The sequence below is a fragment of the Typopeltis vanoorti genome, chromosome 18, assembly GCF_054136105.1.
Source record: "Typopeltis vanoorti isolate ZY-2024b chromosome 18, IOZ_Tvanoo_1.0, whole genome shotgun sequence".
NCBI classification, from domain to species: domain Eukaryota; kingdom Metazoa; phylum Arthropoda; class Arachnida; order Uropygi; family Thelyphonidae; genus Typopeltis; species Typopeltis vanoorti.
In genome coordinates, this window is record NC_143566.1 from 112,046,445 (window position 1) to 112,074,079 (window position 27,635).

Genomic DNA, 27,635 nt, shown 5'->3' on the forward strand with positions numbered 1-27,635 from the left:
CCTTAACCTTACCCAACTTTGCATCATCAGCAAACAACTGAATATCTCTTTTCAAATAGTTTTGTGTGTCATTTTATGTACAAATTAGCAGTGGCCCAAGCACAAAGCCCTATTGCTCACCTCTAGTCACCTACCTTCTGTTCCTCCATATAGTACTTTTTTGGTATCTATCCATCAGCCACCTGTTTCATATCCACCCCCATTTATTGCAGTTTGTGTAATAATACTGTAAAAGAATCATACTATTGCAGAGAGATAATATTTTTGGTATCTATCCATCAGCCACCTGTTTCATATCCACCCCCATTTATTGCAGTTTGTGTAATAATACTGTAAAAGAATCATACTATTGCAGAGAGATAATATATTTTGTTGATTAATTTGTTTTTTCAGATTTTTGAATAATTTTATGAACCAAAAACTTTTGATTCACTCTAGTTAACATGTTCGCTGCCAACTATGAATATACTCATATGTCGTTTACTGACCACCTGTGCCAAGCACGAGTTAACCCATAGTATAAGTACGTTAATTTGGACTCTTGGCTTATGAATAAAGCAGAGAGCATGTCGGGGAGCTTGGTAGAAGAAAAATAATTTCAGCAAAAGTATAGTATATTATAAGAGGTATTGTTGCGTTAACTGTGTATTTATTAATGCAAATAAAACAATTTTTGAAGGTTTTTCAACATATACGATATATCATCATCTGAGTCATCGCTAGAGTCGTCTGTAGGATTATAGTCATCTTCAGAATCAGAACCAAATAATTCATCATCGCTCATATTAGTGTAAGCTTCTAATTCTTCATAAGTAAGCTTTCTTTTACTAGCCATGGCGTAATTGAAGGTTTTTATTTAGATAATTTTAAATAATTGTAAGACTAGACGCAATAAACCTTACTGCACTGAATGTCACTGACTCTGAACTCAAGTTACACAATCGTCAGCGCATGTAAGACATAGGTGGGGGTGAAACAAAATTTCTGTCTGATAAGCCAGCTACGAGATAACTCGTACTGACCTTGTAGAAGTGAAAGTCCTTGGCGTGCAATAACAAACTATGCCCAAGGAGCTTGGCAGCGAACTTGTTAAAAGGTAATAACTAAAAGCTTTTGCAGAATAACCATAGCACTTGCATTTATTATTTTATTTTTAAAAAAGTATCTTTTCTACTCAAGTTTTTTTTGTTTCTGAAGGCACTCTTAAAGAAGGTTCATATTACACCAAAACCAGGATCACTACAGTATATAATTCACACTGAGGTAAGGTGCCTTTTACTTTCCCTTAATATTGCCTTATATCATGCATTTTAGTTTCAGTATTACTTCCTCTGTAAGTTCTGTAAGAAAACTACAATATATGAACTCCACGATTATATGCTGCAGTTATAACTAAGAATTAATGATGCATTGATTATTTAGTACATTAGCTGGCCAGTCAAGATGGCTGAGTATATATCCACTCATGGTACACTTAGTAGCATAAGTGGGCATATCAGTCGCAATGGCATCTTTCTGCTGTAGATCAAATTTCGGCATCTAGTTTGAGACCACTATGTTGTTGACTAAAAGTTCCATTTGTTCTTTAGAGCTAGAATTATCTAGCCCTTAGCCCACTCATAATACCTATAGTATTATGAATGAGCTAAGGGCTAGATAATTTAGAATCCTCACATTGTATCAAAGGTTTGCAACCATTAGTGAGTGCATTCTGCATTGCCTGCTAGATAGGAACTTGCTTGGATATATATATATATATATCATGCTTTCTGCATTAGGCAACTGTCATTTCACAAATTTATCAATTGAAAACAATAACTGAACCTTGGATCAGCAGCAAAACTCTGAAGAAAACATTCAGTGATTCAGCCAGGAAGGCATATGGTTAAGTTGTTTGAGGGGTGGAAAAATATGAATTTCATGGTAGGTCAAAGAAGTTCGAAGAGACATTTCTGGAAAACATGTTGAAAATGTCCTGGCAGGTAAGTTAGTAGATGTCTTGAGAAGATACATAAAGAATGTAAGAAAACTCCACTGTGCAGCTTAACAAAAATCATGGGAATATTTTAGTACAAATTAGAAGATAAATATCATGAAGGTAGCAAAATGTTCTCGAAAACGTTCTCGTAGCAAAATGTATCAAATCGTAGCAAATGAAGGTAGCAAAATGTTCTCGAACTTGGAATGCCTTGCCTGAGAGTGTGGTGTCTGCAAGGAGTTTGAATGTGTTTAAGACCCAGTATGATGAGATGTGTGTGAGATAAAAGGACCTCCTAGATGAGTCTTTGACTCCATGAGGTCTTGTTTAATAATAATAATAATAATAATAATAATAAAAAGATTAGAAATGGAAGCATGGTTACTGTAAAAGGAATCATCAGAGATGATAAAGATTAAATGAAATAAACAGTGACAGACAATGTTCAAGAGAAATGCAATCAAAAGCACATATCAATGAGATAGAAAAATCCATCGAAAATGTAGGTATAAAAGTTTACATTAGCTACACTGCATAATTTAGTGTCGAATTCTAGATGATTGGGGTAGAGCTCTCATAGGACTTGTTGCAACCATTTCACCTTATCATATACCATTTAAAAATGGTATGTGATAAGGTGAAAAGAAGTTCTCGATGCTACACCAAAAAATAGGAAATTTTAATGAGCAATACATAGTCTATATTTAAATCAGTAGTTATAACTGAAGGAGATACAAGAAGGTGTTTTGATCATACATGAATCCATTATGAAAGAAAGTGGCATTAAACCTAACATCAAAACTGGCAATATTCACCTTAGGTGTTTATGTAGATAATGTTATACTCCCAAATGAAGAATAGTGAGGCTTTAACTAAATTGAATAACTGCTATAACAAATTTGGCATAAAAATCAGCAATAAAATGTAAAGTATAAAAATGCAGCAACACAGAAAATATTAAACTTGCCAAGAAATTATATTCTTGGTTTATCCTTTGTGAATTATCTTCAAGAGTAGATGACTTCACATCAATTGCTCTAGTATCCCATAATGCAAAGCACATATTGTATATGGGAAATGACTTATTCAACTTTGTTGAAGTTTTTCCACTTGGTTATGCTGTAAATTAAAGATGCCAAGAAATTATATTCTTGTTTTCATCCTTTATCCAAGTGTAATATATAAATAATGCAAGGCACATATCCTTACGGACATGTATAATGCTATGCATTATGGGAAGGGTCACTACCCAGACTGGTTTTGACCTTTATTGAGGTCTCATCAGTGGGAACCAGACCCAAAAGTGATACCAAAGTTGAAGTAATACAGAAATCGTATATTTTCCATATATACAAGTAGACAAAAAGTGTCACACCTTATTACTAAACTACATAGCATTACAACATGCAATACATAATGCATAGCATTGTACATGTCCATAAGGATATATGTGCCTTACATTATAGGATACTAAGGCAATTGATGTGGTCATCAGCCTCTATGTACAAGCAGCCTAGTCATTAAGTTAATTAATGCACAAACTTTACTTTCCATTCAGATACAGGTTTCAAGATTTTAGAAAAAATTATAAATTTTGTTTTTTTATATTTGCGATTCCATTTTCAGTCGACATAAATACATTACCTTCGAATTTTCAAGTGGACTGTATAGAGTTGCAATCAAATATTCAACTTAAAGAAAAATTTGATCATGTCACTTTGCTAGATTTTTATAACGCCTATCTTCCCAGAGAAAAATATCCTTTGCTTTACAATCACGCTTTATTCATGTCATCGTTTTTTGGTAGTATAACTTTGTGAAGGGGGTGCTTAAGGGTCAAAGCTGTATAACTGAGAGGAGACCTCCACATAGCCTTTAAAGGAATGTGGAGAACCGACCAGGGCTTCTGACCTAATGTCCAATCCTCACCTTCTCGTGGTGCACCCTGTTGGGTATCTACTTTGATACTGAACGAACGAGGATGGGCTGGCAATTTGGGATTTAGCCGACCAAATTGTATTCTTATTGGTTAAACCAAAAAAAAAAATGATCGTACAACATGACAAAATTTCATGCTGGCTGGGACGTCGCCCGGTTAAACAAGGCCCCCATTGTTTTCGCCAGGGAACCAGGGCGAACAGCGAAAAGTCAGCTACTGGAACAAATCTGAAAACAAACCCAAACTCAACATCACCAGAGTTAAAGATCGGTACTATCAACGTAAGAAGCCTGAATGGCAAAGAAATGGAGCTAGCTGAGGAATTAGATAAGTACCTGATCGACATAATAGGGGTGACTGAAACAAAAAAGACCAAACCTGGTGAGATCTTTCTGAGCAATAAATACAAAATGTTATATTCAGGCAATGACAATCAAGGAAAAGAAGGAGTAGCCATAGTATTCAACACAAAATACGAGGCTAATCTTCTTGAATGGCAGTCAGTCTCAAGTAGAGTAATGTGGGCAAATATGAGAATGGGGAACTGGACAATGAGACTTATTTGTGCCTATGGTCCCACAGAAAGTTCTACTAAGGTAGAAGTGGAGGAATTTTTTGAGGCTTTAGAAAAAGCAACTGACACAATGAAAAAGAAAAAGTTGGTCCTTGTTGGGGATCTAAATAGTAGAGTAGGAAATGATTGTGAGACATACAAAAATATTTTGGGAAAATTTGGAGAAAAGAGCAAAGCTAATAATAATGGCAAATATCTGTTGGATTTCTACTCAGGACATGGACTGGTTATTACTAACACCATGTTCCAACATAAAAATGTTGCACAAATTCACATGGAGAGAAGAGGCTAGGAATAAGAAAAGTCTCATTGACTATGTTATTGTTGATAGTGATGTTTTCTCCCTGTTGCAGGACACCAGAGTGTACAGAGGATTTGAAATTGGAAGTGATCACTATTTAGTCTGGAGCAGGATAAAATTGAATTTCATATTGAAAAGAATAACATGTAAGAAAGTTTTAAAGCGAATAAAAGTTGAGCAGCTCTCAGATGTGAACTGTAGACTAAAATACAGAAATATTATTGAAAAGAAAATGAAAGAGTTTGAGAACAGGAATCAAACCTTGGAGATTCAGTGGCAAACTCTGAAGGAAACATTGATTGATTCTGCCAGAGAGGCATGTAGTGAGGTTGTGTGCAAGGATAAAAAAATCAGAACTCCCTGGTGGACATAGGAAGTTAAAGAAGCAGTGAAGGAAAAGAAGAAAGCATATCAAAAGTTCCTGGCAAATAAGTCAGCTTTTACTCTTACAGAATACAGAGACAAATGTAAGAAAGCTAAACAGGGTGTAAAACTAGCTAAACAAAAGTCATGGGAGGACTTTGGCAAGAATATAGAAAATAAATATCAAGAAGGTGGCAAAATATTCTGGAGGTTGTTGAAGAAGCTTAGGAATGGAGGAAAGAGTGCTGTAAAAGGAATTAGAGATGATAAAGGTGAAATGAAAACAGAAGAAAAAGATATCCTTGAAGTATAGAGTAATTACTTTGAAAAACTGCTAAATGAAACAAGCAGTGATGACAGCACAGTGATAAAAAACACTGACCAGGCATGCAATCAGGAATACATATCCATACTTGAAGTAGAAAAAGCCATCAAAGGCTTGAAATGTGGAAAGGCAGCAGGAGTAGATGATATTCGACCAGAAATGCTGAAGTATGGTGGTATAAGAGTCTTACAGTGGCTGCACTGCATAGTTCAGAAAGCCTGGACAGAGGGACGAATTCCCGATGATTGGAGTAGAGCTCTCATAGTACCCATATATAAAAAGGGAAATAAAACTGAATGTGAGAATTACAGAGGTATTTCCCTACTGAGTGTTCCTGGCAAGATCTATGCAAGTATACTTGAGAAACGGTTGAGAAGAATTGTGGAAGAAAAGCTTGGTGAAGAACAAGCTGGATTCAGGCCAAATAGAGGCTGTCAGGATCAGATCTTCACTTTACGACAAATAGTCGAGAAAGCATGGGAATATAACAAAGATCTGTATTTATTTAAGTTTTGTCGATTTGGAAAAGGCATATGACAAGGTGCCAAGAGAGAAGCTATTCAATACGCTGCATTTATATGGTGTCAATGGGGCATTATATCATGCAATACTTAGTCTTTGTTAGAATTGAAGGAAGTACAGGAAGATGGTTTAATGTTAAATCTGGTGTGAGACAAGGATGTACATTATCCCCTCTGTTATTCATTATCTATATGGATCACATTATGAAGGAATGTGGTATTAAACCTGATATCAAAATTGGAGATGTTAATGTCAGCTCTTTGCTTTATGCGGATGATGTTATACTTCTAAATAAATCTGCTACAAGTCTGCAAGATTCTCTGACTAAATTGAATAGCGGTTGTAATAGATATGGTATGAAGGTCAGCAATAAAAAGACAAAGACAATGAAAATAGGCAGAATCATTGAAAATGTCAACTGTGTTGTGAATGGAGAACCTGTGGAACAAGTAAAACGTTTCAGCTACTTAGGCACAATTTTTACTGAAGATGGTAAACTAAATATAGAAATAGACAACAGAATCAGCAACGCTGGTATCGTGGGAAGTCAACTGAATAAATTCATATGGAATAAAAAAGAAATTAGTCGGAACACTAAATTAGCTGTATACAAGACTGTGTTCAAACCAATTTTAACTTATGGATCTGAGAGCTGGGTCAGAAGTAAAACACTTGACCAAAGACTAGAGACCGCAGATATGAGAGTCCTGAGAAAGATTAGAGGCGTGAACAGATGGCATCAATGGCAATATCATATTAAAAATGAGGATATCAGGAAAGAACTTGACATTGTCAGCATCCAGGAATGCGTTAGCAGAGCTAATCTCAAATGGTATGGTCACTTAAATAGAATGGGAGAGGAAAGATTAGCAAAACAAGTGTTCTCTGCCAGGTTGGCAGGAAAACGACCCAGAGGAAGACCAAGATATAGGTGGATTGATACGGTACAAAGTGCCTTAGACGATAGAAATATAAGATCTGATAATGTTGGAGTCTTGACAAGTAACAGACTGATTTGGAGGAAAATTGTAGATAGGAAGTTAGTAATGATGTAATTTTTTCATGTAGTACTGTCATATCCTGTACACCCCTTGAGGGTACATGGTAGGAGTTTGATGATGATGAACTTTGTGAACAACCATTTTCAGGAATGAAGCATGCAAAGAGCAAAAGGCTGCGGGTTCAAATCCCACCGTGGGCATGGATGTTTGTGATTGTCTGTGAAAATGGTGGTGAGCGATAGATGGCGTTCGTGTAGATAATGATGGTAGTGGATTGAGTGGTAGAAACAAAGTTGTAGAGTAGGTGCCTCGTTGAGTTCTTTGGACTTCCTGGAGGTGTCATGTAATAATAATAATGATAAAAATACATATGAAAATGTTAAATATATAATGGTTGTCTATTTTCTTTTAAAATAATGCCTGCATGAGAGATACTTATACCTTCAACATGCAGTCTTTTGGATTCTGATATACGGGGGGGGGGCTCAACAGTTCTGATAAGCATCTAGAACAAAAATGATATTAAAGCAACTGATATAACTATAAGAAAGTACATATCTTTAAACCCTTAACCCCCCCCTCCCCATGATATTAATCAAATTGTAATAATTTGTTCTTTTTCTTTTAGGATTGGAATATAAACTCTTGACTTGGATCAAGGGATGGTTTACAGACAGATATCAATAAGTGGTATACAGGGGTGTGTGTGTGTGAATCTGCCAGATTTAAGGTGACAGTGGTGTACCTCAGAATTCAGTCCTTGGGCCATTATTGTTCAACCTATATATTAATGACATCAGGCAGGGTCTAACATCAGATGTGCAATCATTTGCCGATGATGTGAAGATAGGCAGGGCAATCAGGGATGCTACTGATATTCAGCACTTACAAAATGATTTGAATAGGCTGGAAATTTGGGCAAATGAAATCAGTTCAATGTTAGTAAGTGTAAAGTTATGCACTTTGGCATGATTAGAATTTCAGTGGCATTTTATATTATATTAGCAGAGTTATGCTACTAGAAATAGGAAGCAAGTATCTTGGCATATTGGTGGATAGGAATTTGAAGTTCAAAGGTCACATAGCAAAAGTTGCAAATACAACTCGGAGGATGACATGCAAGGATAAGGAAATCATTTTGCTTCTTTATAAGGCTTTGATAAGACCACACCTGGATTGTTGTGTGCAGATTTGGTCTCCCAGGTTCCAAGGGTGATAAAGAAGCTGTGAAAAGTAGAGTTACAAAGTCTGGATTATGGGGATGGATTGCAGACTGATTAACAGAAGAAAGAGAAGTGAGATGATAGAGGTCTACAAACTTTTGAATGGATGTTATAGGATATCATCTGATGAAATTTTTTGTTATATGAAAGGTGGGAGAGAGAGAACATGGGGGGGGCATCTATGGAAGTTAAATTTATTTGCAGTCAAGAAAGGGGTAAGACCTAGGTTTTTCTCCCAGAGAGAGTGAGTGGAATAGTTTGCCTTTAGGGGTAGTGAGTACATCTAATGTGAATGAATTTAAGGGAAGGTATGAGTTGGTTTGGATGATTTATAGCCTCCCTTGAGATCTCAGATGATAATAATAATAAAGATATCAAAGGTGCAGGCCATCATTAAGTTTTTAGTGCTACAAGAAGTCTGCAGCTGAGATTCACCAAACTTTGTGTGAGACTTTAGGAGACTGTGCCCCAGCATGTCAGATGGGTGGCCAAGTTTAAAACTGAGCAACCTAAGACAACAGATGCCTCCAGGTTACGAAAACCTTCCACAGCAATCAACATAGTGCATGCCATGGTCCTTGATTATAGATACTAGCTAAAAAACATTGCAAAAACTCTGGGGATATCCAGGGAACGAGTTGGGGGGGAGGGTATCATTATCCACCAACATCTGGATATGCAGAAGCTCTCACCAAAGTGGGCCTCCAAATATTTGAATGCTTACTAAAAGAGAGAGAATATGTGCCATCATCTCAAGGTATCTGGGACCATTTTGAGAAATCAGGTGCACATTTTTTGATTCATATCGTAACTGTTGATGAAATATGGCTTTATCACCATGACTCTGAGACCAAACAACAGTCAATGGAGTGGAGACAAAGGTTCTCCATGACCAAAGAAGTTCTGAAACTAAAAGTCAGCAGGAAAGATTCTTGCTATTATTTTTTGGGATATGAATGGTGTAATTCTTACCAAGTACCTCAAAAAAGATGGAACTGTTATAGCAGGTTTATTCAACAGCTCTAAAGGAATTAAAGTACTGAAATAAAAATGCCGTGGGAAACTGAGCAAAGGCATCTTGCTTTTGCAGGAAAACCCACCTGCTCACGAAACCCAACAGACAATACACAATTTGGGCTTTTTGTGTCTGCCTCACCCACCCTATTCACCAGACCTGGCCCCATCTGACTATTTCATATTCCCAAATTTAAAGAAACACTTGAAAGGAACAACATTTACCACATATAATGAAGTCATATCTGCAGGTGAGGACTGGTTTATGCAACAAGGGAAAGACTTTTTTCCCAGAGGATTGCAAATAATGCAGCAGCTTTGTGTATAACACTTTGTGGGGAATATGTAGAATAATACACATGTATATGGTTCTACCTCAATTCTTTCATTGTGATTATCACAACTTTTCAGCACACCCACATATTTGTGAGATTTCAAATAACCTATTTTGAAGATGTTAGGATTTGAATTTGCTCTAAACATTATTTTTATAGAACCATACATCTCATTTAGTATTTAAAATAATAATTTTAAAAGCCAGCAAGACCTTGATTTATGTTGATTTGAATCCTCGGTTTCCCAGAAAAATTCACTTCCATGCTACAACTAAAGGGTCACTGTGTCTGAGATTATGTTGTGTGTGTGTGTGGCCTTGTGGACTCTAATACTGGACTGTATTCAAAATATCTGTGCTATATTACTGAAGTTTTATTATCATCTGAGATATTTATTCTATAGATTAATACATTTTTATTACTGTATGAAAGAATCAATTTTGATATACTTGGAGTGCATCTCATTGATATGCATTGTAATGCAGGAGATTTACACTGGCATCTGCAGTGTAAGTCAAGGTCCTACTGTACTTATTAAAATAATGGTTTCCTAATATGCCAGTCTTTGTGCAGTGACAGCACTTCAGATGTTTATGTATCAAGATTTTGGCATACACAGGGTAAGACTTCGTGTATATTTTGTTACTTGCACTTTTATTTTTGTGAATTCCACCTGCAAAAGTTTGTACATTTAGTATGGGTGAGCTAAGGGTTAGATATGAAAACTATTCCTAAATACCAAACATTTTCAAGCCAATTCAGACTGGTAAGAGGCAGGGTTCTTGGATCAGCCAACCAGGCCTGAATCCGTCTGATATTGGTAGGTCATAGTGGAAAAGTTTGAATTCTTAAGGGGAGGAAGATTAAGTGCATCCTACTTTTTAACAGTAAAAAAATCCTGTGTATGCCATTTAATTTTATAACTTATACTTTGCACATTTTCTTCTGCATTACATTATAGAACTTATTTTCATAATGAACTTGCAGGTGGGATCAGGTCCAGAACTTGATGATCCTTCTACACATCTGTTAGATGAGAATGGAAGACCAAAATCATGATAGTTATTACATTAAAAGAAAAAAAAAAGTGGTTGTGGGAATTAAATGCACTGTAACATATTGTTAACAAGAAAAGTAATATTTTATTTACAAACAAGATGATTGTGTATACAAGATTTTCTGAATTAAAATATATATATACACACATACAAGACATCTTCATTATTTGCCTTCTCCTTTTATACTAAAAGAGACAATGAAGTTCCCATTTTGTGGTTGGAAGCTGCCAGCAAACTGTAGTACCATATTTGGCTCAACTGTTGTTGGTTTACTCATGAAATATACACCTTGTCTGCTATATCTGTCCCAAATAATTTGTTTTCCATGCTCAACTGGGAAAATTGGTCCTGTTGTTATCACAATTTTGTCAACCAAGTGAAAATCTGTCCACAATGCAACTCCATTACAAACTCCATTGCTGAAAGAACAATAAATAATTTTCAAAATCAAGTTATATGAAGATGGTGCTATATGTAATTTAACCCTCTAAGCATTAATTCCCCACCCAGATCACATTCATTTACTATACTATGATTAGTGTAAATCTTAAAATTTTAATTGCAATTGCTTTACAATCCCACCAGATCTTAAAGTGGACAAGAGTAGTTTTTTTTTTTAATGAAGTAAGAATAAGGCTGAGATTTTTCTGTGCTTATCTGTAGAAACTTTAATCGAGGAGTGATTCAACAATGACATCTATTTTCTTTTGATTTGAGTAGTACATAAGCAGCAAATGGTGACTGTTATAGATGCAGATATGAGCAGAGTGGTGATTAATGCAGAAGATGCAAGTCTCATGTAAAAAATGTGTACAGAGATAATATTGTTGACTTGAGCACAAATAGATGCTGGGTGACATTTTAAGTGTTTGTGCAAATGGGTATTTGCACACAAAGGATATGACTGCAACATTTGAGTGAAACAATCTTTCCCCATTCCATTCAAAAGATGACAGCAAGGAGCTGAAATAAACTGTTCATGAAGAGATGCAGCATTGAAAAAAAAAAACGTGTACTGAATAACTGGTGTTTGCATACATCTCATTCAGCAACTGCAAGGTATATAGAGAACAGAGACTGATGAAAAATGACAGAATGGTCACAAGAAATATAGGATTAATTAAACAATAGGAGTCATGATGCATATTCAGAGAACTACAATATGAAATGTTCACCCAATTCATTTTTTATTTCCCACCATTTGATGGGCTCAATCTCTTTTTCTCTAGATTCACTATTTTCTTTCTTATACTTTAAAAGTAAAGGCATTTCCACTGTTCAGCAGCTGCCTTGTAATTTCTTTCTCCACTGTCAGTACTCTTCTCTAACCTTGCAGTTATATGACAATTACCACTCATTAAGAATTACATCTCCATCTAGAACTGGATTGGACATTGTTATTTTTAGGAGCTGGTCATACTTCTACAACTCCTCCTCCTGGGGCAGCTGCCTTTCCATTACTTGACCATACCCAGGAATCTTGTACTTCATCTTTCAAAAATGGATCCACTTGCTACCCTCAATTCACAATCTTTATCTCCTTAAATGTATTCCTTCCTATTCTGTCAGAAGGTCCTTAAAATAATTCATCATCCTGTCTTCCAGGAATAAGCCAAGCTTTATATCCATTTTTCTTCTCAGTGATGGTCTTAACAGCTCCTCATATCACGTCACTGTGATTCAAGTGCCTCATGAGCAACCTTTTTAATCTTCTTTCTTTTAAGATTATATGGTGGTCAGCATTCATAGTGAAGAATTTATGGAGACAGCACATGTGTTAGAATAATTACTTTACTTAACATTAAGCAAGTAACAATTGACGTTTCAATCTCTGTACTAAGGTCATCATCAGGAAATATACAAGCTACTTGCCACTGCACTGTGCAAAAGTAAAATGAATTTAAATGTTTGTTAATTATTTTGTAGTGAGATTTTCTTCTGTCTAGGGTTGTTCTAGTTGCTATATGGGTTCTCCACATTCTTGGAATAATTAATCCATTTTGGTTCTGATATGGATGTTTTAGCATTTCACAAACTTCTTTGAATTTTCTTTCAAACCAGGTTTTGGTGTGGTGTAGGGACTTAGTGCCTTTCCAGTCAATTCTGTGGCATGTTTGGAGAGTGTGGATAGGCCTGTTTTACCATAGTAGAGGTATTTAATGCAGCATTTATGTTCATGTTTTCTGATTGGGATGATGCGTCCTGTTTCCACTATGTAAAGTAATTTTCAAAATCAAGTTATATGAAGATGGTGCTGTATGTAATTTAACTCTCTAAGCATTAATTCCCCTCCCAGATCACATTCATTTACTATACTATGATTAGTATAGTAAATGAATTTACTATGCTAATCATAGTAAATTGAAGGTTGTCTTGATGTTGTATTTAAGTAGTGTTCTATTTTTTCTGAAATGCTATGGCATTCTTGTAATGTTTTTTTACTTTTAATCTGCTTAATAGCAGATTAAAAGCAAAAAAGATTATTCATATATTCTGCTGGCCTATTTGGCAGAACAGGGTTTCTAAGATTATTTAATCCTTAACATGCTGACAGTACATGTAGAATATGTTTACAAGTTTTCATATAAAAAGTAAATAATTTTATCTTGGTTATCTCAAGAATATAAGCCAGTGAAGGGTGTGAATAAAGGTTTTACTCACAATTCTAACCCATCATCCAAATCTCAATAAGTGTAACAATGCAGTCAAAGCCAAACATGCAGAATATTACAAGTATACTTGAGAAAAATCTTAGCTTAAAAAGAAGTGCTTCCAAATCTGCAAAGGAAAAAAAAAAAATCCATCCAAATAAATTTTTGAATGGGTCAAATTGGAAGTCTCTTGTATAATAAAGTTGTGTATTTATTAATTAATCAAATCAACCAAGATTAATGGAATAGTACAGTATTAGTTATGAATTTATAATACAAAAAAAATATTTTCTGTTTCAAGAAACATTTGCTCACCTAAGAAATTTTACTGCATTTGTAACTTCATTTGAAGAATTTTCAACAGTTTTTGTTAGATCAAAATCAAAAATACTTAAGGAAGAAGTCAAAGCAGTACATGGGTATTCCCACAGTGGCTGAGGTTCCACTTGTGCATCACTAATATTAATTGCCCGCTATAAAAGAAAAGACAATATGATAGTTAACATATCACAACAAAATGATCACGGTTTTTGTTTTAATTAAAAATTTAAATAATCAGGTCATTAAAACCTAAAAAAATTATGTATATTGTGATTTTTGGCTTTGAAGTGAGAAGTATAGAAAATCACTTTTTAACAGGATTACTGAATACATATATAACATACATGTGGACCTGAGAACTTTTCCCACCCCTCTTTTAAATGAATTTCATTTTAAGGAATGCAAACACACAGATCCTTACATTCAAATTAATGATTCATTCTGAAATAGTCACCTAAAATGACAAATTTGTATGAGATTTCTGGTATTTCAAATAAATTCTATGTTACCGCAAATACTTATGTTATAGTTGGGTGCACACAATATTTACAATAGCAGTTGCTTTATGTGTAGAGGGCAGATACAGCTGAATGGTTCAAGAGGACATGACATTTAACAGATGGAATTCTTACTGAATGCTTCATGTTCAGGTGATCTGTGATGGTATAGGCAATTTCAGGTCACTGTGAAGAATTATGGTTGGTATTCATAAATGAACACCAACATTTCATGTTCATTGAATAAGATAATAAGCTATATATATAAATTGATACAGTGGACCAAAAGAACGTTAATGCAAGTTGCATCAAATCATTATACAAAGCATTTTAAACATACGTAAGTCAATACATCCATGTTGAATGTAAAATGTACAATTATAGTTTTCCTAAATAAGCAACTGCTTCGCACAAGTTACTGATTTATTTTATTGATGAAATGCTGAATGTGATGATGCCTAAAAAGAGACAAAATTAGTGGCAATTAATTGCCTCCTGCTCAAAAGGCAATCAAAGCCTTCTAGTCTCTTACCAAGGCTGTTGGGGAACACCTATGACCTAAGTTTCCATCTTTCTCTCATTCTCATGGAATAATGCTAACATTTCCTAGACTTTTCAGTATCAGATTTCTCTTCCAAATCTGACACAGATGACAAAGGCAAATGCCCACCACTATTATTCAGCAAATCTCTTTCGGTATATCTTCTCTGATCTTTCGTAATAAGGACATCAGGAAAATAGTTGAAAGCACCTTGATAATAAGTCTTCCAGCTAAGATGATATCCCTCCAGTTTATGCTATAAACTTGCATTTCCAAAATAATACCCATTATTATTGCCTTTACAAACTGTCCTACTCATCTGGCATTTATTCCAACAACATGGAAGCATGTTTTTATCCAGTTCAGCTTTCGTCATGTGTTTCCCAACAACTTCAACCTCCAGTTTTTTTTTTTTTTTTTAAGAAATATGTCAATAGCTTTCTTGCTCCTCGATCCTTAGCTACACTTCACATGACACTGATATTCTATAGGTTCTCGTGCATGTGTGGGATATATATATATATAGTGTTCTCCACAGTTTCATTACAGAAATTTTTACCAGCCGGGTGGAATGAAGCATTAGTTGGGTGTACAAAAATTTTGAACAAGTTAAGAATGGCCCTTTTTCATAAATTAAAATAGTAATTTCATTAGAAATTACAACTAGGATAATATTTTATATAGTAATTATAACAAACAAGACCAGGATTTTTCTTATTTTCTCATTAAGTAATGAAAAACCTTGTAATGCTCACAGCTTAAAATTCTGTACATTAATTCTTCTCTTCTTCTTAGAAGCCCAGTTGTCAGCAGCTTTTTCGTAATTAAAATCTGAAATCAGCATCAAATATTTAGTGTTATGACTGATGCAATTCCTCATACAGGTTTTTATCCTTTTTAATGCAGAAAAACCTCTTTCACATTCAACTGTGCTCAGAGGTATAGCCAGTCCAACAGCAACTAGTTTTGCTAAATTTGGAAAAGACTCTTTGATTTCAGATGTTGCTAATTTCAGCAGTATTTGTCTTAGATCTAGATTTTTGTATGACTGTCCATTAATAATTTTTGATGCAACTGCCCATTCTAGTTTAATACTTTCATAGTTTAAAATTCCATTTCTAGAATAATAATCAAAAAGAATCTCAAATCTCACGTTGATCATGCTCATTTCTGCATTGAAAAGTCTTGAAAAGCAGGAAATGATTGGCATATCTGGAAATCTTGCTTCTAGGTGTTTAATAATATACATTTATCATATATTGTAGTCTTAAATGTAATAACATTAGAATCTGAATAATCAATGTGAAGGTCTGACCATTCACCTGAAAGATGCTGAAAATGACTGCCAGGAGTGTCTTTCAATTCCATGATGGATAGTTTTCTGGCTTCTAAGACTGGCTCTATTTCAGTTAAGTCAACATCTTGCCTTTGCCATGATCTAGACAAGTTAGATAAATGCGGTAGCACATCTGAAAGCATCATTAGTGAAGCTACGAAATTGTATGTTCTGATATATTTACTTAAACCTTCAGCTGAGATATATTTTGTTCGGTGGCCTTTCTTTCCAAAGCAGTTATAACACTCACCATGCATTCTCTTAGAGACCGTATTGCAGAATCATAAGGCAGCCATCTAGTGTCACTAGCCATTTTAAGTTTAATCTGAGGACTGTTCAGTATATTTTAGATTTGGATTAAACCAGCTCCCGACTAAGGAATTTTGGAAGAAGAAAAACAATTGCCTTAAGATATCATTAAACATGACTAAATAAGGCACTTCAGCAGCTGCTTAGGCACTAGCAAGAGCCAGTCGACCGAGCAGTTTTGCTTTCAATCATGAGAGCTGCTCCATCAGATCCTAGGCCCACCAGATTACAAGTTTTTAAGTCTAAACTAACCCTGACTATAACAAGCCAAAAGGCTATTTTACCGGCGACTTATGTTGCTGGTAAACAAGGGAGATGGTAAATCCCATAGTAGCCCCTGGTTGTACTACCCAAGTGATTACTTACACTTGGGCTCACCGATAGTTTTTTCAGCATGAAACTCTAGGATTTCGATCCGAGTTTCATACCCGGCTGTACAATAATACGGGATTTACCATCTCCCTTAAACCTAACCCTGACCTCTTTTCTAAGTTGACAAACATATTTAATGTGCACAATCAGCTGTTTTAAAAATGAGATGTCCGTAGTTTCATCACATAAAACACTGAAATAATCTGCAGAATGTATATTTTTCAGTATTTCAGATCTAATTTCTGATGCTAAAATATCAATTAACTCTTGCATTATTCTTTCTGAGATATGTGCATTTTTACCAACGTTAAGATGTTCTAAGTAGGAACAGCCCATAGCCTTGCAATGCTCAAGCAATTTTTCAAATAACATAGTATGTGGCAACTCATTTTTCGCTAACCAACACATAGATCTTAAAGCTCCCAGAAAAGCATCTCTCTGCAAATTATTCAAAATCGATTTTTCAATTTGCCCTATGCTAGTTTCTTCTAGTATATATTTTTTCAATTAGATCTGAACAAGAATCAATGTGTAACTTGCTTTGTTCATGGTCAATCAAGCTTTCTTTTCGAAGTCTTGTGCATGGCATAGTTACCCAAGTCACTTCCTTGTTAGTCTCTTTCCGTATTTCATATATGTGGAACACATCATTCCATTATCTTTCACCACTAACCAATGGAATTTTTTAAACCACTCACTGTTAATACCCAATAAGTGGTGTTTAGATGCACGTTTTACATTTGAAAGAGACTGCAGAAATCGACGATTCTGTTTGACGATATGCTTATTGGTTTCATCTTTCTTAAAATAGCTCAAGAGTGTGGTTTTCTGACTTGACTTTTTACTCATTATGGGGTAATTTAATAAATACAAAATATCATTGTTATTAAATTAATCAGAACAAATCACTAAATTGTGCACTGACAGTAATACCAGACACACATAACGTGCGTTATGCTGCAATTTTACTATTTATAAGTAATAATTACTAGGAATGGGAATTGGTATCACTTGAGACTGACGTCATAGTCCTCAAGAGTTTCAAGAATTCCCCGAGATCACAACTATATTTGCTGCGCAGGCCTATTTTCTTTTACAAAATAAAATGTTAAATACTTGACTCACAATCTTCAGACAAAAACCATTATTAAAAAAAAAAAAATGTAGATTTTTAACATCGATTTTTGCCTTTGATTTGAATTCGCTCAATTTTCACAATTTATTTCTTATAAACATCAAAATTATGTCTTTTTTGTAAAAGATCTTCTTTGCAACCGATACTGTTGTATTCGAGATACCGATTTTTGTCTTCTTCCGCATACAGATTGGTGTGCATCAAAGTGAATATCCAAAGCTCTTGAGATTGGCTTGCAATGCAAGAAATTGAGCTGGTCTCACAAGTATCAAGACTCTCCAGTTCAATTTCTCATCATTGTTAATTAAAAAATGCCTTAAATTATTTTTCCATTCTTGATCATTATTTAGCCAGGTGGTCAGTAAAACCAGCTTTGTGGTTTGCCCATTCCAAAGGTCCTGGGGAGAACACAGTATATATATGTCGTTCCTAAAAATTCAGTCTTCAAATATCACCTCATTGCACTCAATGCAATACTCTCAAGTGATAGATTAGGTTTTCAATGACCAGCTTCTTTACTATCTGGAAACCTATCAGTTCATTTAATATTGTGTGTATGCATGTTACAACTGTTTTCACTCCCTGAAGATATCTTAGTGACTGAGATAGAATACTGGAAAAATTAAAAGTGCTGTATGTGCTCGCCCTTAAACCTCCCAAATGAACATCATGGATACTTTTTGTAGTGGTTGAAATCAACTTTTAAGTCACTGTTGTAGGATTTTTGCTATTTGTTTGCAATATTTCTGATATAACGTAAGGAAACTGCACCTTCTTAATTGTCTGGGAGCATGAGATGGTTCGTTTAAGACACTATTGATAGTTCTGATGTTGTAATCATTTTTTAGAAGAATGTCTTTAATATACATTATTTTTCTCTCTTTCATTCCCTTAAAAAAAAACCCTTAAAAGTTGCCTTCTGACCACTATGAAAAGTATCCATAATGTTAAGACTGCCAGAACAATCTCATCTGCCTACGGAAGAGACCAAAAGTATACAAAATATTTTGCAATTGCAGCATTTGTTAAGTTAGATCTGGATAGGTCTGGAGAAATCCATCATAAAGAATGTTAAAAATGTGGGAAAAAAAAAAAAACAGGAATATAAATTTGGATTAGACTTTTACACCACAATAAAAATATCAAGTTAACTGACAACTCCCTCAAATGTCATGCACAGCATTTAATAATTATGTACATAAATTTAAGGAAGCGAGTGAGATGATACGATGTCCAACTCAACATAATAAAAACCAAGGTCTATTCTTAAATCAACTCTGGGAAGCACACATAAAGGATCTATAGCACATATTAATGAATTAGGCTATGAGGCATCTTGTAATAATGAACACTGCATCTGATATCTTGTTCCTATGTTCAACATCTGTTTCATGTTGAATGAATTTAAAAAAAAATGGCAGTTTCTTTGTAAATACCACTTTTTATTTATGTTCTGTCTCAATCTGAAGACGTACCCAATAGTACTGTACAAAATTAATAATTAATTTATTAAAGTGCTTTATTGGGGGTGCTTAAGGGTCAAAGCTGTATAACTGAGAGGAGACCTCCACATAGCCTTTAAAGGAATGCGGAGAACCGACCAGGGCTTCTGACCTAATGTCCAATCCTCACCTTCTCGTGGTGCACCCTGTTGGGTATCTACTTTGATACTGAACGAACGAGGATGGGCTGGCAATTTGGGATTTAGCCGACCAAATTGTATTCTTATTGGTTAAACCAAAATAAAAAAATGGTACAACATGACAAAATTTCATGCCGGCTGGGGCGTCGCCCGGTTAAACAAGGCCCCCGTTGTTTTCGCCAGGGAACCAGGGCGAACAGCGAAAAGTCAGCTACTGGAACAAATCTGAAAACAAACCCCAATTCAACATCACCAGAGTTAAAGATCGGTACTATCAACGTAAGAAGCCTGAATGGCAAAGAAATGGAGCTAGCTGAGGAATTAGATAAGTACCAGATCGACATAATAGGGGTGACTGAAACAAAAAAGACCAAAACTGGTGAGATCTTTCTGAGCAATAAATACAAAATGTTATATTCAGGCAATGACAATCAAGGAAAAGAAGGAGTAGCCATAGTATTCAACACAAAATACGAGGCTAATCTTCTTGAATGGCAGTCAGTCTCAAGTAGAGTAATGTGGGCAAATATGAGAATGGGGAACTGGACAATGAGACTTATTTGTGCCTATGGTCCCACAGAAGGTTCTACTAAGGTAGAAGTGGAGAAATTTTTTGAGGCTTTAGAAAAAGCAACTGACACAATGAAAAAGGAAAAGTTGGTCCTTGTTGGGGATCTAAATAGTAGAGTAGGAAATGATTGTGAGACATACAAAAATATTTTGGGAAAATTTGGAGAAAAGAGCAAAGCTAATAATAATGGCAAATATCTGTTGGATTTCTGCTCGGGACATGGACTGGTTATTACTAACACCATGTTCCAACATGAAAATGTGCACAAATTCACATGCAGAGAAGAGGCAAGGAATAAGAAAAGTCTCATTGATTATTGTTAATAGATGTTTTCTCCCTGGTGCAGGACACCAGAGTGTACAGAGGATTTGAAATTGGAAGTGATCACTATTTAGTCTTGAGCAGGATAAAATTGAATTTCATATTGAAAAGAATAACATGTAAGAAAGTTTTAAAGCGAATAAAAGTTGAGCAGCTCTCAGATGTGAACTGTAGACTAAAATACAGAAATATTATTGAAAAGAAAATGAAAGAGTTTGAGAACAGGAATCAAACCTTGGAGATTCAGTGGCAAACTCTGAAGGAAACACTGATTGATTCTGCCAGAGAGGCATGTGGTGAGGTTGTGTGCAAGGATAAAAAAATCAGAACTCCCTGGTGGACACAGGAAGTTAAAGAGGCAGTGATGGAAAAGAAGAAAGCATATCAAAAGTTCCTGGCAAATAAGTCAGCTTTTACTCTTACAGAATACAGAGACAAATGTAAGAAAGCTAAACAGTGTGTAAAACTAGCTAAACAAAAGTCATGGGAGGACTTTGGCAAGAATATAGAAAATAAATATCAAGAAGGTGGCAAAATATTCTGGAGGTTGTTGAAGAAGCTTAGGAATGGAGGAAAGAGTGCTGTAAAAGGAATTAGAGATGATAAAGGTGAAATGAAAACAGGAGAAAAAGATATCCTTGAAGTATGGAGTAATTACTTTGAAAAACTGCTAAATGAAACAAGCAGTGATGACAGCACAGTGATAAAAAACACTGACCAGGCATGCAGTCAGGAATACATATCCATACTTGAAGTAGAAAAAGCCATCAAAGGCTTGAAATGTGGAAAGGCAGCAGGAGTAGATGATATTCAACCAGAAATGCTGAAGTATGGTGGTATAAGAGTCTTACAGTGGCTGCACTGCATAGTTCAGAAAGCCTGGACAGAGGGACGAATTCCCGATGATTGGAGTAGAGCTCTCATAGTACCCATATATAAAAAGGGAAATAAAACTGAATGTGAGAATTACAGAGGTATTTCCCTACTGAGTGTTCCTGGCAAGATCTATGCAAGTATACTTGAGAAATGGTTGAGAAGAATTGTGGAAGAAAAGCTTGGTGAAGAACAAGCTGGATTCAGGCCAAATAGAGGCTGTCAGGATCAGATCTTCACTTTACGACAAATAGTCGAGAAAGCATGGGAATATAACAAAGATCTGTATTTAAGTTTTGTCGATTTGGAAAAGGCATATGACAAGGTGCCAAGAGAGAAGCTATTCAATACGCTGCAGTTATATGGTGTCAATGGGGCATTATATCAAGCAATACTTAGTCTTTATTTGAGTTGTGAGTCAGCAGTTAGAATTGAAGGAAGTACAGGAAGATGGTTTAATGATCTGGTGTGAGACAAGGATGTACATTATCCCCTCTGTTATTCATTATCTATATGGATCACATTATGAAGGAATGTGGTATTAAACCTGATATCAAAATTGGAGACGTTAATGTCAGCTCTTTGCTTTATGCGGATGATGTTATACTTCTAAATAAATCCGCTACAAGTCTGCAAGATTCTCTGACTAAATTGAATAGCTGTTGTAATAGATATGGTATGAAGGTCAGCAATAAAAAGACAAAGACATTTCTGAGCTTTTTCAACAATCTCCAGAATATCTTGCCACCTTCTTGATATTTATTTTCTATGTTCTTACCAAAGTCCAAAACAAAATGGCATTCTTTTTTGTTGAAAGAAATGGTTAAAAAAAAAAAAAGAATTATATTTCAAATGCTAAATAATAATCATCTTACCTGAATCATTGCATCAAAAGCAGACATATTAAAACCTTCAGTATTGCACACTGGTGCTCTAATTTTCCAGAGATCACGAAATTCCACCCCAACTGCTTTAATCACTGCTCTTTGTGGTAGAATAATTGCATCCGATGCAAGCAGGGCAGCTACTGTAGTACGCATATACCAGAAATGTAGCAAATCCCAGGGCAGGAGGCATGTATTGAAAAAAGGCTCCGCTAACAAGACATCAACCTAGTTAGCAGACATTAATGTAATAGAATAATAAAGTTTGCAAAACCATGTCAATTATTTTAACTTTAACATTTTGAGAAAAAAAGAAAGTTACTGTTTAGTGTATTATTATGACTATTGCAAGATATCTTCTTACTTAAAAAAAAAAAAAAAGATGTATTCACAAATAATTAAAAGCAGTTTTATACAAATAATTATTTCAATAACTAAAAACTCTATGGAATACAAAAAAAATCAGTATATGGGGTTGGTGGTTTTCAATCTTGAGCTAATTCAATTGTCTAACAGTTGCTCATGTTGCTGAGATTTTTTGAAAGACATGAGAGGTTGCAAGGCCTATAGGCAAATCAAAAGCATTCAAAGAGCTGGAGATAGTAGTCTTTGGGGGATACTTCCTGGGAAGTATCCCCCAAAGACTACTATCTCCAAAGAACTGTGGTACATGGAATGAAAGATGAATCAAAGCAGAAGGTCTGATGATTTAGAAATTTAACTGTTAAAGATGTTAGGTGGCTGTTGTTCATTGTTTTTGTAGATTTAAAAGAAATGGGGAGACATGATGGATGCCAGTTCTGTTGAACTGTGCCTGTGGAAATATCCATAGAAGAAATAATGCAGAAATGATGAGGTAGTGGCAGAAGAGGAGAGTGTGAGAGATGGGGAAAGGGATCTTTTCTTTTTTTAAAATGTGTCTCCCAGCCACAAAAGGCCTTTTATTTATTTTATGTAGCCCAACAGGGAACTTTTTCAAACCACCAATAACCAGGGTAGTAATCTCACAATGTACAATGATATTCATCTCCCACCTGAAGACAATCACAAATATCCATGTCCAAGGAGATCTGAACCTGCAGTCTGTTAGTTGAGAGTGAGTATGTTAACTATTTGGCCAAGGCTAGCAAATTAAATGATTAGCCAGAATGCTTGATTTAGCATCAAAAATTTTTGGAGAAGTTTATGGGGTGCACAATTGAAATGTGGCAGCATTCCAAGAGAGGACATTTTTGTAATTTAATAACAGGCCATTCATACAATAATGTCTTGAAAATATTGTCAAGTATTTTGGAAGCCAAGGATTCTTAAGAGTTCTGATCTTGACTATTCACAGAATTACCAAAGTTAAAGGGAGAAAATTATCAAAGCTAAAGGGTCAAGGCTGGATAACTGGGAGGAGACCTCCGCATTGCCTTTTGAATAATGCAGAGGATCAACCAGGGTTTCTGGTTTCTGACCTAATATCCAATCCTTACCTTCTTGTGATGCACCCTGTTGGGTATATGCCTAGATACTTAACAAATGAGGATGGGCTGACAATTTGTGATTTATTTGCTTAAACTATAACATGAAGGAATTTCATGCTAGTTGAGGCATCACTTGGTTAAACAAGCCCTAGTTGTTTTTGTCAGGAAATAATGGCAAACAGTGAAAAATCAGCTACTGGAACAAACCCAAACTCAATATTAGCAGAGATAAAGATTGTCGCCATCAACATAAGAAGCATCAACAGAAAAGAAATAGCTTGCAGAAGAACTGGATAAGTACCAGATCGACATAATAGGTGTTACCAAAACAAAGAAGACAAAAAAAGGTGAGATCTTTCTAAGCAACAAATATGAGATGTTATATTAAGGCAATAAAAAAAAAAAAAAAAAATCAGTGAAAAGAAGGAGTAGCTATTAGTAATAATATTTTTGGTTTACAGATCAAGTGTTGATCAATTTTATTAACTTAACCAACTAGTTTTGCCAAACTTTAACTGTTGCCATCTTCAGGGCACTTACATATAGACTGAAACAATCTCACGATTATGTGTAACTATAAAACTGACAAGAATAACTGTAAAAAACTGACTAGAATAATTACAAATAAAATAGTATCGAACGTGCGTGAAACACGTATCGCGTGTACAAGATTAGCTAGCTGTTGCTAAGGGACTTTCTGTAGTCTGTATTAAAGTTCATTTCTTTTGTTTTTAAAGATTTGATTAGGGTTTTCCATATCTCTGGGAATATTAGGCCTTGATTTCTGTTAAGGTTGACAGTAAGGGGAACAACTTTTGTCCCACTCAATGACATGGTTAGTTGTAGAGAAATGAGACGATAGGCCAGAAATGTCCTGTCTGTTGTTTTTGACATAGCTAATGTGCTCTTTTTTTTTTGCCTGATTTCAAGGCTTCTCGAAGTCTGTCCGATGTAACTAGAGTTATACGAGCATGAAATATTATAAACTCCAGCATATTTATAGAAAAGGTGGTTGTCTTTCGGAGATCTTAGTAGTTTATGAATAGATTCTATTGGTTTAAACGTTACTCTTATTTTGTGTTGTTTGAGGAGGCTGGCGAGCTTGTAGGAGATGCCACTTACAAACGGAATTGCAATAGTTTTTATATATTGAATATCTTCTTGTTCTTTTTGTGGTGGTTCAGAGAAAAGGAATTTATTGACTTTTTTTATTTAGTCTTCTTGGATAGCTGTTCAAGTACAGATTGTTGGAAATTAATGTTAACACATCTTGAAGGGTTTCGTTATCTGTTGTGGATCGCTCTCTTCTTTAACATGTGTACAATGCTGAGTTTATGTGAGAGGAGCTGAAATGTAGGTAGTGACCCGTATTGGTCGGTTTTCTGTACATCAATAGATTTATGCTGCCATCAATTTGTTTTTTGATTAAGATGTCTAAAAACGGTAGTTGTTTTTCTCTTTCAAGTTCCAGAGTAAATTTAATAGAATGATGGAAGGGGTTGATCTTTTTGAGAAAATCATATAGGTCATCTTTATTGTTGTTGTTCCACACGATGAAGATATCGTCCACTATCTGAACCAAATTTTAGGTTTGGGAATAATTTGGGATAGGATTTTATTTTCTAAGTCTTCCATAAAGAGGTCAGCACATGAAGGTGAGAGTGGGCTCCCCATCGCCAAGCCTGTTAATTGTTGGTAGATCTTCTTTTTTCATGAAAAGTAGTTAGAATTTAGGCAGTGAGCAAACAATGAGGTTATATCTTGTGGGAACAAGGTACTTAAGATGTGAATGACCTCCACTACAGGAACGTTTGTAAAGAGAGAGGTGACATCTAGGCTGGCTAGAAGATCATTATCCGATATGTTGATGTTTTTTAGCTTTTCCTCAAAATGTTCGGAGTTTTTAATGCAACTCTCTGAGTTGTGGATGTGTTGTTGTAAGAGTTTCGAGAGATGTTTTGACAATAAGTAGGTAGGAGAGTTTATTGCATCAACGATTGGGCATAAAGGAATACCATCTTTGTGCACTTTTGGAACGCCATAGAGTCTCAGAGTTAAAGGATGTATGGAATTTAGTTTTTTTAATCAAGTCTGTTGGCCAGTTGGATAAATTGCGTAGTAATTCATTGGTATCATGGTGGTTTTTTAATGTCGGATCTTTCATTAAAAGACGGTAAATGGACAAGTCAGATAGTAGATGATTTACTTTGTCCTCATAGTCCTTTGAGTTCAGTATTACAGTACTGTTTCCTTTATCTGCTTTAAATATTATGATGTCCTTGTTGTTTTTTAAATTACGAATAGTTCTTCTATCCAATGAGGAGAAGTTTTGTTTTGTGGAATAGGGAGAGGAAAGTATCATACAACTTTTTAGTCTTAGATCATTTGCTGTGTGAGGCGGTAATAATGAGATTCCTTTTTCTAGACTACAGATGAAATCCACCTTAGGAATCTGTTGAGTAGCTATTGCATAGTTGAAACTTTCCTTGAGAATAGCGATTTCAGGTTTCTTTAAGATGTGGTTTGAGAAATTAAGAATAACCTGGTTGTCCAGTAGAGAAGGTTTAGACTCATTGTGGGTGGTATAAAGGTAGTTGAATTTTTTAATCTGGGTCTGTCTGCTTTTGTTGAAAGCTTTGGCAAAACTGGTATTAATCATTCTATCTAAGACTTGTCAAATTTTAACGAAAGATCCGACATTAAAAAACCACCATGATACCAATGAATTACTACACAATTTATCCAACTGGCCAACAGACTTGATTAAAAAACTAAAATCCATGCATCCTTTTAACTCCGAGACTCTATGGCGTTCCAAAAGTGCACAAAGATGGTATTCCTTTACGCCCAATCGTTGGTGCAATAAACTCTCCTACCTACTTATTGTCAAAACATCTCTCAAAACTCTTACAACAACAACACATCCACAACCCAGAGAGTTACATTAAAAACTCCGAACATTTTGTGGAAAAGCTAAAAAAAACATCAATATATCGGATAATGAGCTTCTAGCCATGTCACCTCTCTCTTTACAAATGTTCTTATAGTGGAGATCATTCACATCTTAAGTACCTTGTTCCCACAAGATATAACCTCTTTGTTTGCTCAATGCCTAAATTCTAACTACTTTTCATGGAAAAATAAGATCTAACAACAATTAACAGGCTTGGCGATGGGGAGCCCACTCTCACCTTCATGTGCTGACCTCTTTATGGAAGACTTGGAAAATAAAATCCTATCCCAGTTATTCCCAAACCTAAAATTTGGTTCAGATAGTGGACGATATCTTCATCGTGTGGAACAACAACAAAGATGACCTATATGATTTTCTCAAAAAGATCAACTCCTTCCATCATTCTATTAAATTTACTCTGAAACTTGAAAGAGAAAAACAACTACCGTTTTTAGACATCTTAATCAAAAAACAAATTGGTGGCAGCATAAATCTATTGGTATACAGAAAACCGACCAATACAGGTCGCTACCTACATTTCAGCTCCTCTCACCACATCTCACATAAATTCAGCATTGTATACATGTTAAAGAAGAGAGCGATTCGCATCACAACAGACAACGAAACCCTTAAAGATGAGTTAACATTAATTTCCAACAATCTGTACTTGACCGGCTATCCAAGAAGACTAGTCAATAAAGTTCTTTTCTTTGAACCACTACAAAAAGAACAAGAAGATATTCAATATATAAAAACTATTACAACGTTTGAAAGTAGTATCTCCTACAAGCTCGCCAGCCTCCTCAAACAACACAAAATAAGAGTAACGTTTAAACCAATAGAATCTATTCGTAAACTACTAAGTTCTCCAAAAGAGACACCTACCCTTTCTATAAATATGCTGGAGTTTATAATATTCCATGCTCGTGTGGCTCTAGTTACATTAGATAGACTTCGAGAAGCCTTGAAATCAGGCAAAAAAAAAAAAAAAAAAAAAGAGCACATTGGCTATGTCAAAAACAACAGTCAGGACATTTCTCTACAACTAACCATGTCATCGAGTGGGACAAAAGTTGTTCCCCTTACTTAGAGGAAGATTACCATTCAAGAATTTTCAAAGCAGCAGC

At 35.2% G+C, this 27,635-nt stretch overlaps 2 protein-coding genes across 4 annotated transcripts in view; one reads left to right on the forward strand and one right to left on the reverse strand.

Moving 5' to 3' along the window:
• Positions 1-10,759, forward strand: part of Mvd (mevalonate diphosphate decarboxylase) — a 137,938-nt gene extending 127,179 nt beyond the window's left edge. For all 3 annotated transcript variants that reach the window (XM_090408722.1, XM_090408723.1, XM_090408721.1), the window contains 2 exons: positions 1,198-1,263; positions 10,563-10,759. In XM_090408722.1, the coding sequence (XP_090264848.1) occupies positions 1,198-1,263; positions 10,563-10,634 (138 nt within the window). In that variant the 3' untranslated portion in view covers positions 10,635-10,759. The remainder of the gene's footprint in view (positions 1-1,197; positions 1,264-10,562) is intronic.
• The window catches only part of LOC150097077 (protein arginine N-methyltransferase 7-like), a 136,713-nt gene continuing 119,770 nt past the window's right edge, over positions 10,693-27,635 (reverse strand). Inside the window, exons 12-14 of the mRNA XM_090408719.1 lie at positions 22,078-22,314; positions 13,600-13,757; positions 10,693-11,052 (exon numbers count right to left, since the gene is read on the reverse strand). Of these exons, the coding sequence (XP_090264845.1) occupies positions 10,797-11,052; positions 13,600-13,757; positions 22,078-22,314 (651 nt within the window). The 3' untranslated portion in view covers positions 10,693-10,796. The remainder of the gene's footprint in view (positions 11,053-13,599; positions 13,758-22,077; positions 22,315-27,635) is intronic.